The sequence below is a fragment of the Brassica oleracea genome, chromosome C1, assembly GCF_000695525.1.
Source record: "Brassica oleracea var. oleracea cultivar TO1000 chromosome C1, BOL, whole genome shotgun sequence".
Classification (NCBI taxonomy): Eukaryota; Viridiplantae; Streptophyta; class Magnoliopsida; order Brassicales; family Brassicaceae; genus Brassica; species Brassica oleracea.
Genome location: NC_027748.1, coordinates 12,814,620 through 12,828,320, shown reverse-complemented (window position 1 = coordinate 12,828,320; position 13,701 = coordinate 12,814,620). Strand labels below are relative to the sequence as shown.

General features: G+C 28.8%; 1 protein-coding gene and 1 pseudogene across 4 annotated transcripts; one reads left to right on the top strand and one right to left on the bottom strand.

The window, feature by feature from the left end:
• The first annotated feature begins 5,765 nt into the window (after positions 1-5,765).
• LOC106325903 (putative F-box only protein 15) lies at positions 5,766-7,430 on the top strand. 4 transcript variants are annotated; one of them, XM_013763977.1, is made up of 4 exons: positions 5,766-5,895; positions 5,967-6,063; positions 6,414-6,692; positions 6,852-7,430. In XM_013763977.1, exons 2-4 carry the CDS (start codon positions 5,984-5,986, stop codon positions 7,249-7,251), a joined length of 759 nt encoding a protein of 252 aa, XP_013619431.1. In that variant the 5' UTR covers positions 5,766-5,895; positions 5,967-5,983; the 3' UTR covers positions 7,252-7,430. The 4 variants fall into 4 exon arrangements, with proteins under 4 accessions (XP_013619431.1, XP_013619422.1, XP_013619416.1 ...); XM_013763968.1 differs by having other exon boundaries at positions 5,768-5,895; positions 6,401-7,430; XM_013763956.1 differs by having other exon boundaries at positions 5,769-5,895; positions 6,414-7,430.
• Positions 7,431-9,717: 2,287 nt separating this feature from the next.
• Positions 9,718-12,026, bottom strand: LOC106331943 (annotated as a pseudogene).
• Between the last annotated feature and the right edge of the window lie 1,675 nt (positions 12,027-13,701).

The following is a 13,701-nucleotide window of genomic DNA, read 5'->3' as shown; positions in this document are numbered from 1 at the left end:
AAAATTCTGGTTATACTAGTATTACCAGTTAGACTGGTTTACAAGTAACAGTAGTTATAAGTTATACTAGTAATACCAGTTATACTATGTTCACTCGGCACATGACTACTATAAGTTATACAAGTTCTACCCATATTTTTATTTAATGTTACTTAGAGTTATAGCAGGTGTATTAGTTGTACGTTTCGTATGAATAATATCAGTAATACTAATTCTGCCAGTATTACTACTTTCACTTTTTAAGTTGTACCAGTGTCACTGGTTCTTAACGAATTTTTAAAAGTTGTACCAGTTGTACCGTAAGCAAAAACGATTTTTTCTACAATATTGTGCTTCATACTTCAACAACATTATATTAAACCTTACAACATGATTCATAACGTTAACAGACATATTATGTGACTAAACCGAAACAGAAAACGATAAAAAAAAGAGACAGAGAAGAGTGAAAGAGAAAGAGAGGGAGAGAGTATACATACACTTACCTAAAGATTTCTGAACCAATGACGTCGTACATGTGATGTTTTAAAGCGTCATAAGCTGTAGAAAAACCTTAAGAAACAGAGTTAAGGGTTTGTAGATGAAGAATTGAAGAAGAGAATTTTGGTTGGTGAAAGGAGTGAATTTAATCGTCTAGTTGAACTGAAATGAAGAAGAAGAAAATGGATTAAATTTCGGTGGGACCCAGGTGAAAGAGAGAGAGAGATCCGATTTTAAGGGGAAAATTGGAGGGTTCAGATTATAAAATAGATAATTTGATCTAATGGTCAACATTGATCTATCATTAAAGGTAAAATGGTCATTTTACACCCTTTGGTCCATACAGATTTTTTTTTTATGTTGTAGATTATGTTTTGGTCCATTTAGTCCAAATCAGATTGTGGTCCATCAAAATGACCAAAATGTTTCATTAAAGTGGTAAATATACACTTATACCCTTAGGCTTAACTAATCCAAACTTTACGGTTTAGAGTTAAGGGGTGGAGATTTGGGATTGAGATTTAAAATTTTATAAAATAAAAATTAAAAATTAAAAATTTGAAAATAAAAATTCTAAAAATACTTTCAAAAATTATTTTCGAATTACAAAAAGAAAATTTGAAAAAAAAAGAATCGAAAAAAAAATTTTCAAAAATTTCAAAAAAAAATTTTTTTATAAAAAAGTTCGAATTTGAAAACATATAATCTAAAACTATATAAAAATTATTTTTTAAATTAATTTTTAAATTTTTTAAATTTTTTTATGTTTATCTTTATTTTTTTATATATCTAGGGTATTATACTTCTTTTACCTATTAAATGAAATATTTTAGTCATTTTCCTCCTTGTGGTCTATTATTGTGACCAAAACTTGAAAATGATCTATTTAGAAGAATTGCCCTATTATATATGTATGTTAATATCATTTAATTTAACTATATATCATAAAAAATAGGTAAATATGATTGTTTTGATTTATTTATCATAAAAAGATCATAAATAAAATTTTCACTGATTTTGTTATATGAATATTAAATATTGTAAAATTTATGTGTTTATAAACTATTTAGCGTTTAGGATATAGTATAAGAAAAGAAATATTTTATGACTTTTGTTATTTAAATATTGGATATATGTTTTTTCGTCAAATTTTTTGAATTTTTTTTTTTGTTATTGGGCATAATATCAAAACTAAATTCAAAATACATAAACAGTTCTCAAAATGTCAGAAATTTATTCTTAATTATGTTTTCTTTATTATAATCTTATGAGTTGTACATTGGAAGTTTAGCCCTAAATCATGTATTAAACTTTTATTCCTATTTTTTCTTTGAAGTTTTTGATGTTTTCATTGTTGAGTCAAAGTAAAACTGTGTGATTGATAATGAAGCGAATAATAGTTTTCGATGCAAATAAGAATTATTAGTCGGTATGTATCAGACTGCTAAGTTTGTATTTTTTTTAATTTTTTATTTAAGTGATATATTTGCCACCATGAAAACTTTATATCTCCGATTACTTATGAATTGCAGCTGATTGAACATAAATTCTTGGTTACGATCCACATCTTGACGATTAGTGCCCACACTGAATTTGTGTTATGTCAAAAGTGAATCATCCAAGAGATTAAGAACAACCTATTTGCTTTAAGTTCTAAACTTGCTTCTTAGAACGCAATCCTAAGATATTAAAGTCAGAACAATTCGTTTGAGATTGGATCATTGAGGGACTATAAAAGTTCTTATGCATCAAAGTTTACTATAAAATTTGCTACAAATGTAAAATGATTTCCAGAATGGTAGCGACTCTTGTAGCCATTCCTAGTTGTGAGCTATCACCATATTACTACATGTATTTTATTTAGGTATCTACGCTTAGCAAATTAAATATGTTTTGAATATTAGTTTCATAATCCAAATGAAAACAAAGTAAATACCTTTTTTGTTCTTACTTTCTAAAATATTTTAGCTAATTACTATATTGTAAACTTGAAAATATCATTCAATCTTAAATATCTTTCAACTTTCGGAATGATACAAACTAAGATAATAAAAATACATAAATTTCATACAATGGCTAAATGTAGTATTTATGAGGGAGAATTTCAAGTTTACCACATTGTTTATACTATTATTCATGTTTACTTTCATTGAAAAGATATTTTCCAAATACTTTCTTCGTTAAAGAGGTAAAAGACACTTATATCTTTGTTTTATAGATACATAAATATAAATTACTATTTAAATAAATATTTTTTTTTATTATTTTTTTATAATTTTTGAATTATAAATTTTAATATTATAAAATCTTTTGCAAAATATTTTTTTCAAATTTTCTTTTTGAAGTTTTTTTCCAAATTTTTTATTATTTTAATAAAATTTTAAGTAATTAAATTTTAAATTTTAGTATTTGTTTATTTATTCTTAAAAATTCTAAACTCCACCCTCCAAAACTTCTCTCAAATCTAAACTTAAATTTTATATTAGTTAATCCTAGGGACATAAATGTCTATTTATCCCTTAAAAACTAAAGGTAAATGTGGTTAAAATAAACATGAAAATTATAACAAAAATAGTAGTTTAAACAATTTCCCTATTTATAATTAGGAAAAAAATATCTTTATGTTTTCCAATGTGAGTTGGAATCTAAATATTTTGTAACACAAGCGCAAATTACTGTCATATAATTATTGCTATCAGAAAATTACTGTCATGCGAAAATAACTGTCAGAAAAAAAAATTGTTATCAAATAATTATTTTTAGTTACTAATAAAAAATTAAAATTACTATTTTTGCAATTCGTATCAATACTAATTTTACACTTCTTTTGTTAATTAAATAATTTTTAGTATAATGATCATCATCAAATACTTTCTTAAAAATATTATCAAATAAATTTATACAATTCTCTTTTGGTTAAACCTTACAAATATGATACAAAATTCTTTTGCTTAGGATTTGTTTATAAAAAAAAAGGAAAACAAATATCAAATATTCTTTTACAGTTTTTAGGATTTTAGAAAAGAAAATTAATATTACATAATTTTTTACAATTATATTTTGTCAAGAATTTAGAAAAATAAAATTTCTATCAAATAATTATTTCCAGTTATTATTAACTATTTTTAAAAGTTGTCATTTTCAAAATTCGTCTTTTTTTCAATATCACTAATATATTTTCAATTTTTCTTGTTAATTAAATAATTGTTACTATCATGTTTATCATTAATTTTTTAAATAAAAATTATTATTAAATAAAATTTTACAATTCTCTTTGGTCATGATTTTTTCTTTAAATGAAAAAACTTCTTAACTGGTTAAGATTAGAAAAAAATATTTTTTTTTTAGAAATCTATTTTATTTAGGATTTTGGAAAAATAAGAATTTACTTTTACATAATGACAGTTTTTATTGACACATTCACAATCTAATTTTATTAACTGACACATGTCACAATCATATGAGGTAAAATATTCAAAGTTAATTTTGGTTTATATTTTGTTTAACACAAAATTATTAAAAAGTAAAGTTAGTTAATTATAAGAAAAATAAGATTATTTTTACATTTTATTTTAATTAGACTTTTAAAAAGAAAACTATTTATTTTATAATTAGTTTTTCTTTTAGATTTTTATACAACTATTTTATTTTTAATAGAAAAATTATGTTTAATTATTTATATATTTTGTTTTATACATACAGACACATATTTATCATATTCACACATACTCATTTAGGACAACAACATCAAAATTAAAAGTTATGTTAGCATCATAAGATGTAATAAAGATAATAAAAAGTTGAGTTGTATCAAGAAATGAAAAGAAAATATTTAGGTAATACTTTTCATGTAAATACTATTGTGTTTTGTAAAAATAATATGTGGAAGCTTAAACTTAAATATAGATCTGAAATATTTTTAGCTATTTTTGGTCATGATTTTTTGACATACAATTATTTATTAAATAGAAAAATTAGTTACTTGTAAAAAAATAATAAGAGTTTTACAATTTTCTTTTTAGACTTTTAAAAAAGTAAAAATATTTATTTCAAATTTAGTTTTTCTTCATGGTTTTTATTAAATAATTTATTGTACTTGTAGGATTTTATAATTTGTTTTTGTTTAACATTTTTTTTTAAATATAATATTTATCTTTTATAATTATCTATCTTTAGTATCTTTTTAAACAAACACTATAATAATAAAAATAATAATAATAAGTCTATTAAATAATATTTATAATTAATTTTTAAGAAAAATCATTTTTATTATCTTAGTATATATATTTTTGATTATAAGATAGTTTAACACATGTCACATTTTTAAATATATAACTAACATGTGTCGTGATTATGTTAATTAGCAATTTGAAGAACCAAGCTTTATATAATAAGATAATAATAATATTATTATTAAATAATATTTATAATTAATTTCTAAGAAAATTGTTTTCATTATTTTAGTATATATATTTTTGATTATGGGGTAGTTTGACACATATCCCATTTTTAAATATATAACTGACATGTGTCACAATCATGTTAATTAGTAATTTTGAAGAACCAAACTCAATATAAACTTTTATAATTATATTTTCATTAAAATTTTAGAAAATCAAAATTATATTAAATAAATTTTTCAAATCTATTTTTTTAGGATTTTGAAAAAGGAAAATTTCTAAAAAATTAATACTAAATATTTTTTAAAAATTGTTTTACTATTAAATAATTTTTAAAAGTAGTTTTTTCACTATTCATTTTTATTATTTTATTATATATATATTTAATTATTATGTTTAAACACATGTCACAATATTAGAAGAAAAATTATTATCAAATAATATTTTGCAATGATCTTTTGATAAAGATTTTAAAAAAAGAAAATTACTATTAAATAATATTTATAATTACTTTTTAATAAAATTCATTTTTGTCTATATCTTAGTATATATATTTTAATTATAAAATAGATTAACACATGTCACAATCTTAAATTATATAATTGACAGGTGTCGTGATCATATTAATTAGCAATTTTGAAGAACCAAATTTTATATAATAATATATATTTATTATTTTATGATATATTAAAATGTAAAATAAATAATAGTGTACGTAAAACAATTCGTCCCGGGGAAGGACAAATCTTTGACCTAGTTGATTAGTAAATAGTGATTCATCAGAAATTCTACTAAAGTTTCTAACAATTTTCACACTCTTTCTATTATATTTTTTGTGGTTGCCAAGCTCTTTGGGTCTCTTATGTTAATTTTGATTTAATACAAAATCAAAAATACATATCAACTAACATAAGGCATTTATGTTAATTAGGGGAAGCAAGAGAATGTTCTTGCGAATCTAGGGTTTTGAAATCCGCAATTGAGAGCTCCTCTGATGGGGCAAGAAGAAGAATCCCAGCGAAGCCATGGCTGAGGAGAGGACGAAATCGAGGAGGAAGAGGATGTGATGAGCAAGAAGAAAAATCTCAGCGAAGCCATGGCTGATGCTAGTGGTCCGGGCTGGGGATGGATCGCTTACTCGAGCGGCGTCACTGCCGCCATTCTCCTCTCCGATCTCCCTCAGGTGTGCTCTCCTACTTCGATTTTGTACCTTTTTGGAATGTGGGTAGGTGGAAAGTTTCGATTTTTATGAGGCAGTGTGCTTGTAACGTTGAGTAACTGTGGAGCCTGTTTGATTGGATCTCGGCGTTTTGTAGGAGGTGAATTTTGTTTTAATTGATGTTTGTGGGTTAAAGTCTTTATCTTTATCACAGTAATTCAACTTGTTAAGCTGTTTCGATTTCGATGGCTTTTGTCTGATCGCATTTGTGTTGATGGTCTGATCCGCGGATTCAAAGTTTATGTTTTTTGCTTGTGAATTGAGTTATTCTTAGTGCTGATCTAAGAAAGTGGTTATCAAGGTTGGGAGCGTAGAAGCCACGGATCAATACTCCCCAACATCGCACTTTGGAATCCTCTTTTGAATAAACTCAGATGGGTCGAGCAGGCCGCGGGGTGTATCACGAGTAGTGATTACTACGGGATTGGATACAACAACGGCGATGGTAACTACAAGCTCGTGAGGTTTACTTGTCGTCCGTTTGAGGTTGAAGGTTTCGAGAATGTACCAGAGGTTGAGATTTACGAGTTCGAGACGAGTTCTTGGAGAACCGTGGGCGGCAAGGTTGATGTCGACGTGGAGATCACGAGGAGGTGCGTGTCTGTGATGGGTAACATGTATTGGGTTGCTTATAGATGTTGGAAAGAAGGTGAAAAGTTCATTAGGGTTTTCGATTTCTCGGATGAAACGTTCAAGGACATATGCTTCTGTCCTCCCTCTTATGGTGATAATAGTCACTTGTCTTGTTTCAATGGAGATAGCTTGTCGTTTCTGCAGCAAGACGAAGCGTCAAGGAAGATTGAAGTGTGGGTTTCGAGCAAGTTGGGTGATGGTGAGGTCTCGTTTAGCAAGTATTTCAGTTTGTCCGGTCCTGATCTTCCGGCGTTACAGGTCCATGATGATAAGTATCATATGGCGAATCCTGTGTACTGCTTTGTGAAGCCTAAGAGGGTCACCGTCTGGTGCGTGGAAGTTGAAGGAGAAGGTACTGATGAGGCTTGTACTTGCTGTACTCTTTATGAGGTTGGTGAGGATGGGGTGAAGAGTAAGAAGGTGATGGAACGGGAGTACGTGCGTGACTACTCTCGCGCCATTGTTTGTGGCTATGTGTATGTTCCAAGTATGATCCCTCTTCCATGGATAAGAGATTAGGGTTTTTGTTTCTTGTTCACCAAGCTTTCGTTTTGTTCTTTCTTTGTTGATCTTCTGCCATGTATATCTTGAAAGGAACTATGATACTGATGTGTTGTTCAGAAGTTATTGAATATGACGTTGGTTTTGGTTTTTGTATTACAATCTTGATCCAAGTTTTAGGTTATGGTGCACTGTTATATCATGTTGTGTGTCTCAGTAACGGTAACGTTGCTTTCAGTGCTGGTATGGGCTTAGTCTTCTGATAATAATTATCTTGTTCGAGAGGTTTCCCACTGATCCACCTTTGTAACATGACATGACTCTTCTCTGGTTTAGACTCTGGACTAGTGTGTCATGCTCCCTACAATCAAAGCATAAGTGAAAACCACTATCAAAACCACTGATGCTGTTATTCATATTCAACCCAATTTATAAAAAAGGTTTAATAATTTTTTTTTTAAGAATCCTTAAATAAGATACTTGCAATGGAGTACAAAAAAATTGAAAATTCTTAACTAAGTCTCTTAACCAAATTTACTAGTTAAATAGTATTAAAGATTAATTAAGAGACCTTTAAAGGGTCTCTAGGATAATGATGCTTTGGGAGTCTTCTTCTTCGTTCACGGAGATCAAATATTCTGTCTCCGTACGAATTGGTTTCCTTGAATTCGATGATCAAGGAATTTATCGTGCTTCATTAATTAAATGACAATGAATTAACCAAGAAGCTCGATATATCTCTTTCCATTATTTGAAATCTCTAATGTTTAGATCTCGAAGGTTTAACTCTCTCTGTCAATGTTGAAATACAAAAGTTGATACATTGAATACTTTAAATACAAAAATTGATAATAGTCCATACAAAAGAAAAAAAAAAAATAGATGAAAACTATCTTCCAGAGACGATTTGACAGTTCATCTATAACCATTTTCCCCTCCATCTTCAATCATTATATTTGCCAGCATTTACGTTTTCATAAACTAGTCGATAATGGTTCTGGATTAATATTTGTTTTTCGTTAATCTCCGATGGTGTTATTACTTTCCTTTCACTCGTATATGTTTGTGATCAAGCTTCCACCAATGGTGATGGTTCATCAAGTTAGGAGTATGTCAAGACTCAAGTCTATATGACTGGTTGAATCTCTTAACATTTCGACAAAGAAGCCATTGGTCCTTCATCTTGTTCTTCTTTTAAAGCCATCATCAGATGGCTCCTCGGTCTGAAACTTATGTGGTTTCGTTAGCTGTTAATAAAACATGTTTCGTCTTGGTATTTTTTTTTTCTCGTTGTGGTAGATTACAGCTATTACGTTTTCAGACGAGTCATCTTTATAGTTATTTCCTTACTTTTAGTAGTGTTGTTTATTTCGCAAGAGATGGTTCTATTTTCGGTGGTGTCGTCGTCTTTCCAATGGTGATATGTTTGATCAATCAATCTACTATGGGATCCATGAGTATCAATGAGAATAGTTTTATGCGAGAGAAACCAAAGTCTCACAAAGCTTAATTCTTTAATGAAAAGAGTTAAGAGTTCAGGATTTGGTCCAGAAGTGGCTACTTAGGAAGCAAAATAAACACAAATGGATCTTGACTGAAATGAAGTATGAACTAAACATACGTTGTCGTTTGAGCGTGTTGTGTAAGTAGGCCCGTGATGATATTCAGTTCAGCTTCTTTTAGGCCATGAGCTATATACTTTTTTCCTACATACAACCCATCAGCTATATAGTACCAAATAATATTCAATATCTACTTAATTTTTTTTTTTGAGCACCAATATCCACTTAAATATATAGAATAAATTTTATAAATTAATAATATTAGAGTTACTCAATTTTTACAGTTAATATTTTAAATAAAAACAAATATTGAATCATGTTTAAAAATTAAAAATATTTATCTTCATAATCTTATATATTTACTAAATTTTATAGATTTTCCTTCCACTCTTTTTATTAGACTATTTGGATTTTTGTGAATTCATACTTTCAGATGTATATGCGCTATAAGATCTAAACAAGACAATATATTTTAAAATAATAGTAAAGTTAGAAATTGATTTATATTTGTATTTGTAGAAACGTTAAACAAAAATTATTAATTTAAGATATAAATGTGATCATATGTTTGCATATTTTTTTTAAAAAAAAATATTACTTTTATTGAGTTGTGTATATTATAAATGATTTAACTTGAACTCAGTTTATGAATTTATAAGTATGGATTTAGTGAGTATTATCTCATAGAGTTTAAACTATATATATTTTTAAAATAAATTATATATATATATCGATTAGGTTTTATAACCCAAAAAATCAGAGTGGTATGTTGTCTGAACTTGATTATCTGTTTGAATGCAGACTATAGCTAGGGGCGAAGCCAGAAAATTTTTAGTATGGGTGCACCAGCAAAAATAAATATGAAATAAAATATTCTGAAAAATAATAAAATAAAATATTCTGAAAATATTAAAACAACATTTTATAAAAGCATTCTTCTTTCACTCATTACTTGAAATCGGATCAACACTTCTTCATTTGTGACATTGTCAAGCAATTCTTTTTCGATGAAACAAATGAGATAATCACTTAAAAAATGATCTCCCATTCGATTTCGTAGAGCTGTCTTCACTAACTTCATTGCAGAGAAACATCTTTCAACACTTGCAGTAGCAACCGACAACGTCAAAACCAACTTCAAAAGCCTAAAAACCAAAGGATGTGCAATATGCTTATGTGTTTCTACCATCATAAGAGCAAGATCTCCAAGACTTTTCAAATCTTTAAATCGTTGATCATGTCTTACATTGTCGATGAAAATACCAAGTTGCTGCTCAAGAGATATACACTCCATAAAACTAAAGTCATCTGGATAGAACTTTGCCAACTTCACCAATTTTGACTTGTCAAATCCAAGAAAAGCACCAACATGATTTAAGGAAGCCATACAAGTAAGCAGCTCAGTGTTTACCTCAGTAAAACGATCATTGAACTCCTGAAGTTGCAAATCCAAAGCTGCATTGAAGCAATTAACCTTGTAATGATGCATATTAGTTATGTTGGTTTTTTTCCTTGGCCTCTTAGAATCGATAAAACCTTCATCCATACTGAGTATTTCAGTATCATGTTTCTCACAAAAAGAAGAAACTGCCAGCATAAGCGAATCCCATCCATCATCTCTTACTCTCTGTAACTCCCGCTTAGTAGATTCTACTAGTGACATAGCATTCAAAATGTCTTGATCTTTGTTTTGCAAAGCCATCGATAGATTCTCACATATTCCCAAAATTAGTAACATCAGATGCATATAGATCACACAATCAAAGGTCTGAACGTACTTGAGAAGACCATATGCTTGGCGTCTCTTATAGTCATCAGCGCCTTCCACTTCAATATACTCAAGAACTTTAATAATAGTAGAAAACAACCCAACCAATCGCAGCAACGTTTTATAATGAGAACCCCACCTAGTAGTTCCTGGCCTTTGAAAAGAAATTTCTTGATTCAGTCCTTTGCCAGTGTTAATGTCACCACTAGCAATTCCAGCATTTTTCTCCTCTCAATAACGTTCCCAAACCACATCTTTTCGTTTGCAAGAAGCTCCAACTGCATTCAGTAATGTAGAAACCATATCAAAGAAATCAGCAATATCAAATATCTTTTTCGCCACAGCTACTACAACCAACTGAAGTTGATGAGCAAAACAATGAACATAATACGCTGAGTTGTTTTCCCTAAAAAACAATGATCGCAGCCGATTGAACTCTCCTTTCATATTGCTAGCTCTCCATCATAACCTTGTCCTCTCACTTTTTTCAAGCTCAATCCATACTTAGCAAACAACTCATCAATAGCATGTTTCAAAGATAAAGAAGAAGTATCTTTCACATGGACAACTCCAACGAACCTTTCTTTGACTGCTCCATTTTTATCAACAAATCGAAAAACAACACCCATTTGTTCTTTGTCAGACACATCAGCAGATTCATCTACTAATAGACCAAACACTCCATTATCAATTTCTTCTATAACTGATTTCACTACTTCTTCTGCAAAAGCGTTTACAATATCCTTTTGAATCTCTGAAGAAACCATCTTGTTATTTCCTAGAGCTTTCTCCAAATTAACTTTTTTTATAACATCATTGTGATCAGCTGTGTATTTCAGAAATTCTAAAAAGTTTCCTTTGTTAGAAGACCCTTCTCCTTCTCTGTGGCCCCGAAAAGCTAATCCTTGTCGCAATAAGTATCTAGAAACATCAATCGAAGCATTTAGCCTGATACGATACTCATTTTTCATGGCATTAGTCTTCTTATACAGAGCATGTACTATGGATTGACCTTGATTCATCAAATCATCACATTTCTTGACAACATTATTGTGAGAGCTGTTAAAGTCTCCAACATGAAAAGATAACCTGTCAGGCTTATTCCAACTCGAGAATCCATCTTTCACAAATCCACAATATCCATAGTCTCTAAACAAGTAGCAACACAAACAATAAGCCTTTTCCTCCGATACACTATACTCTAGCCAATTCCCATACAATTCAAACCAAGCTGGATTGAATCGTCTCATTTTACCACTTATGAGTTTCTTTTCAAAGTTATGACCAAGTGGTTGACACGGACCTCTAAGAAGGTATTTGCGTCTTACCTCATCTACTTGGTTTGCGTGATAATCTTTGATACTTTTTCTTTTAGCAGGATCCCATGGTAAATCGCCGATATTATCAGATGGTGAAGTATTATCAGATGGTGAAACTGATGCTTTTTTGTAGTACCGTTCCATTGATTAATCTATAAAATATAAAAATGTATAAATATAAATTACATTTAGTAAATAAATAACGTCAAAGTTGATTAAGTAACAAACTATTTTTCATCGATGAAAAAATCTAATCAAAACTGAAAACATAATATAAATCAACCGTGGAATATAAAAACATGATTTTTGAAACCTATATAATAATATACATTACAAGTATGAAAACCTGCAAAACATCAAGGCATTAACCCATTCGTCAAGAGTAAAACCACTTTCTATGATTTTTGGACTTTTACGACTGAAACAAAAATCTATATGATATTTAAATAATTGTTGGAACAACTCAAAACACTAACAAAAAAATTGAATTAGTTACCAGTTTTGTATGGTAGACAATAGAAGAAAATTATGTCGAATTGATGGTTTGTACTTGCAGGTTTTAGAAGAAGTAAGCGATTAAAAAAATTGAACAAATAGTTAGGGTTTTTACTAAAAAGTAAAGACAATATAATTGGGCTTCAGAGCAAGTTTTAATTTTTAATGAGCTAAACTATATTTACCTTTGGACTAAATGTAAATGTTAATGGGTGCATAATCATATATTATAATGGGTGCACACTCAAAATTCTTTAACGATTACACTAATTTATCAAAAAAATATGGATGCCTGTGCACCCCCTATCCACTAAGTGGCTTCGCCCCTGACTATAGCATAATTAGCGCTTTCCAAGATTAGAAACCCAATCCTCATCATGTAAAATCATTAATAAACCCTCAATTAAATCATTGGAATAAGGGAGCTTATCTATCATGTTAACATTAATAACCATTTTTCTTCATTTAACGTAGATTTTGTTTGGTTTCCATATAATATGTCCTGAAAGTAGGCTAAACTCTTTTGAATTTTTTTTATGTAAAAGAACATAATTGAACTATATCATATATTACGATAAGGTAGGTAAATATAACCTAATTAGATGATTCAGCTTTGAAATGACAGTGCATTATGAATTTTACCGTAACTTGGCATATCTTATCTTTTGTATGCTTTGGAAGATTTTGGTTGACATATCTTGTCGTCATATGCAATGGGAAAGAAAGCGACGTGACCTAGAAAATAGCTGTCCCAGAAGATACTTTATCCCTCTGCGGGTATTTTTTGTATGTAGGTTTTTAAACTTTGCTCAAAAAAATAAAAAGGTTTTTAAAACTTTGCTACTTTTATTTCTAAGTATCAAAATTTTTAAGCCTTAACTTAGGCATAATTTTTTGTTTGTATCACAAACAATAATGCATGATAAACTAGAACTATGGATTATATAGCGCTAAAACACGAATCATCTTTATAGCGGTTGAACTACTAATATATGAATTTGTATTTTAATGATAATTTTTTGAAACTAGTCCTCTTTTTGAAAATATAGTGTTCAGGTGTTTTTTTTCAAATGTTTTCACATATTTTCGAAGTACTACTCTACTATATAGTCACCGCTTTCTAAAATCCGAATGCACAATTATTTTGATCCTTTTTCCTGTCATTCGAGAACCAAATGTTATAATTTCTTATACTCAATTACTCTTTTAACGTCAGTCACAATTTTATAACATAATTATTTTAATATATAGTCTCATTAGGCGTTTATTAGTTTATAACATGTTCTTTTTGTGTTTACGGAGTCTGTATTCAAGTTGATGAAAA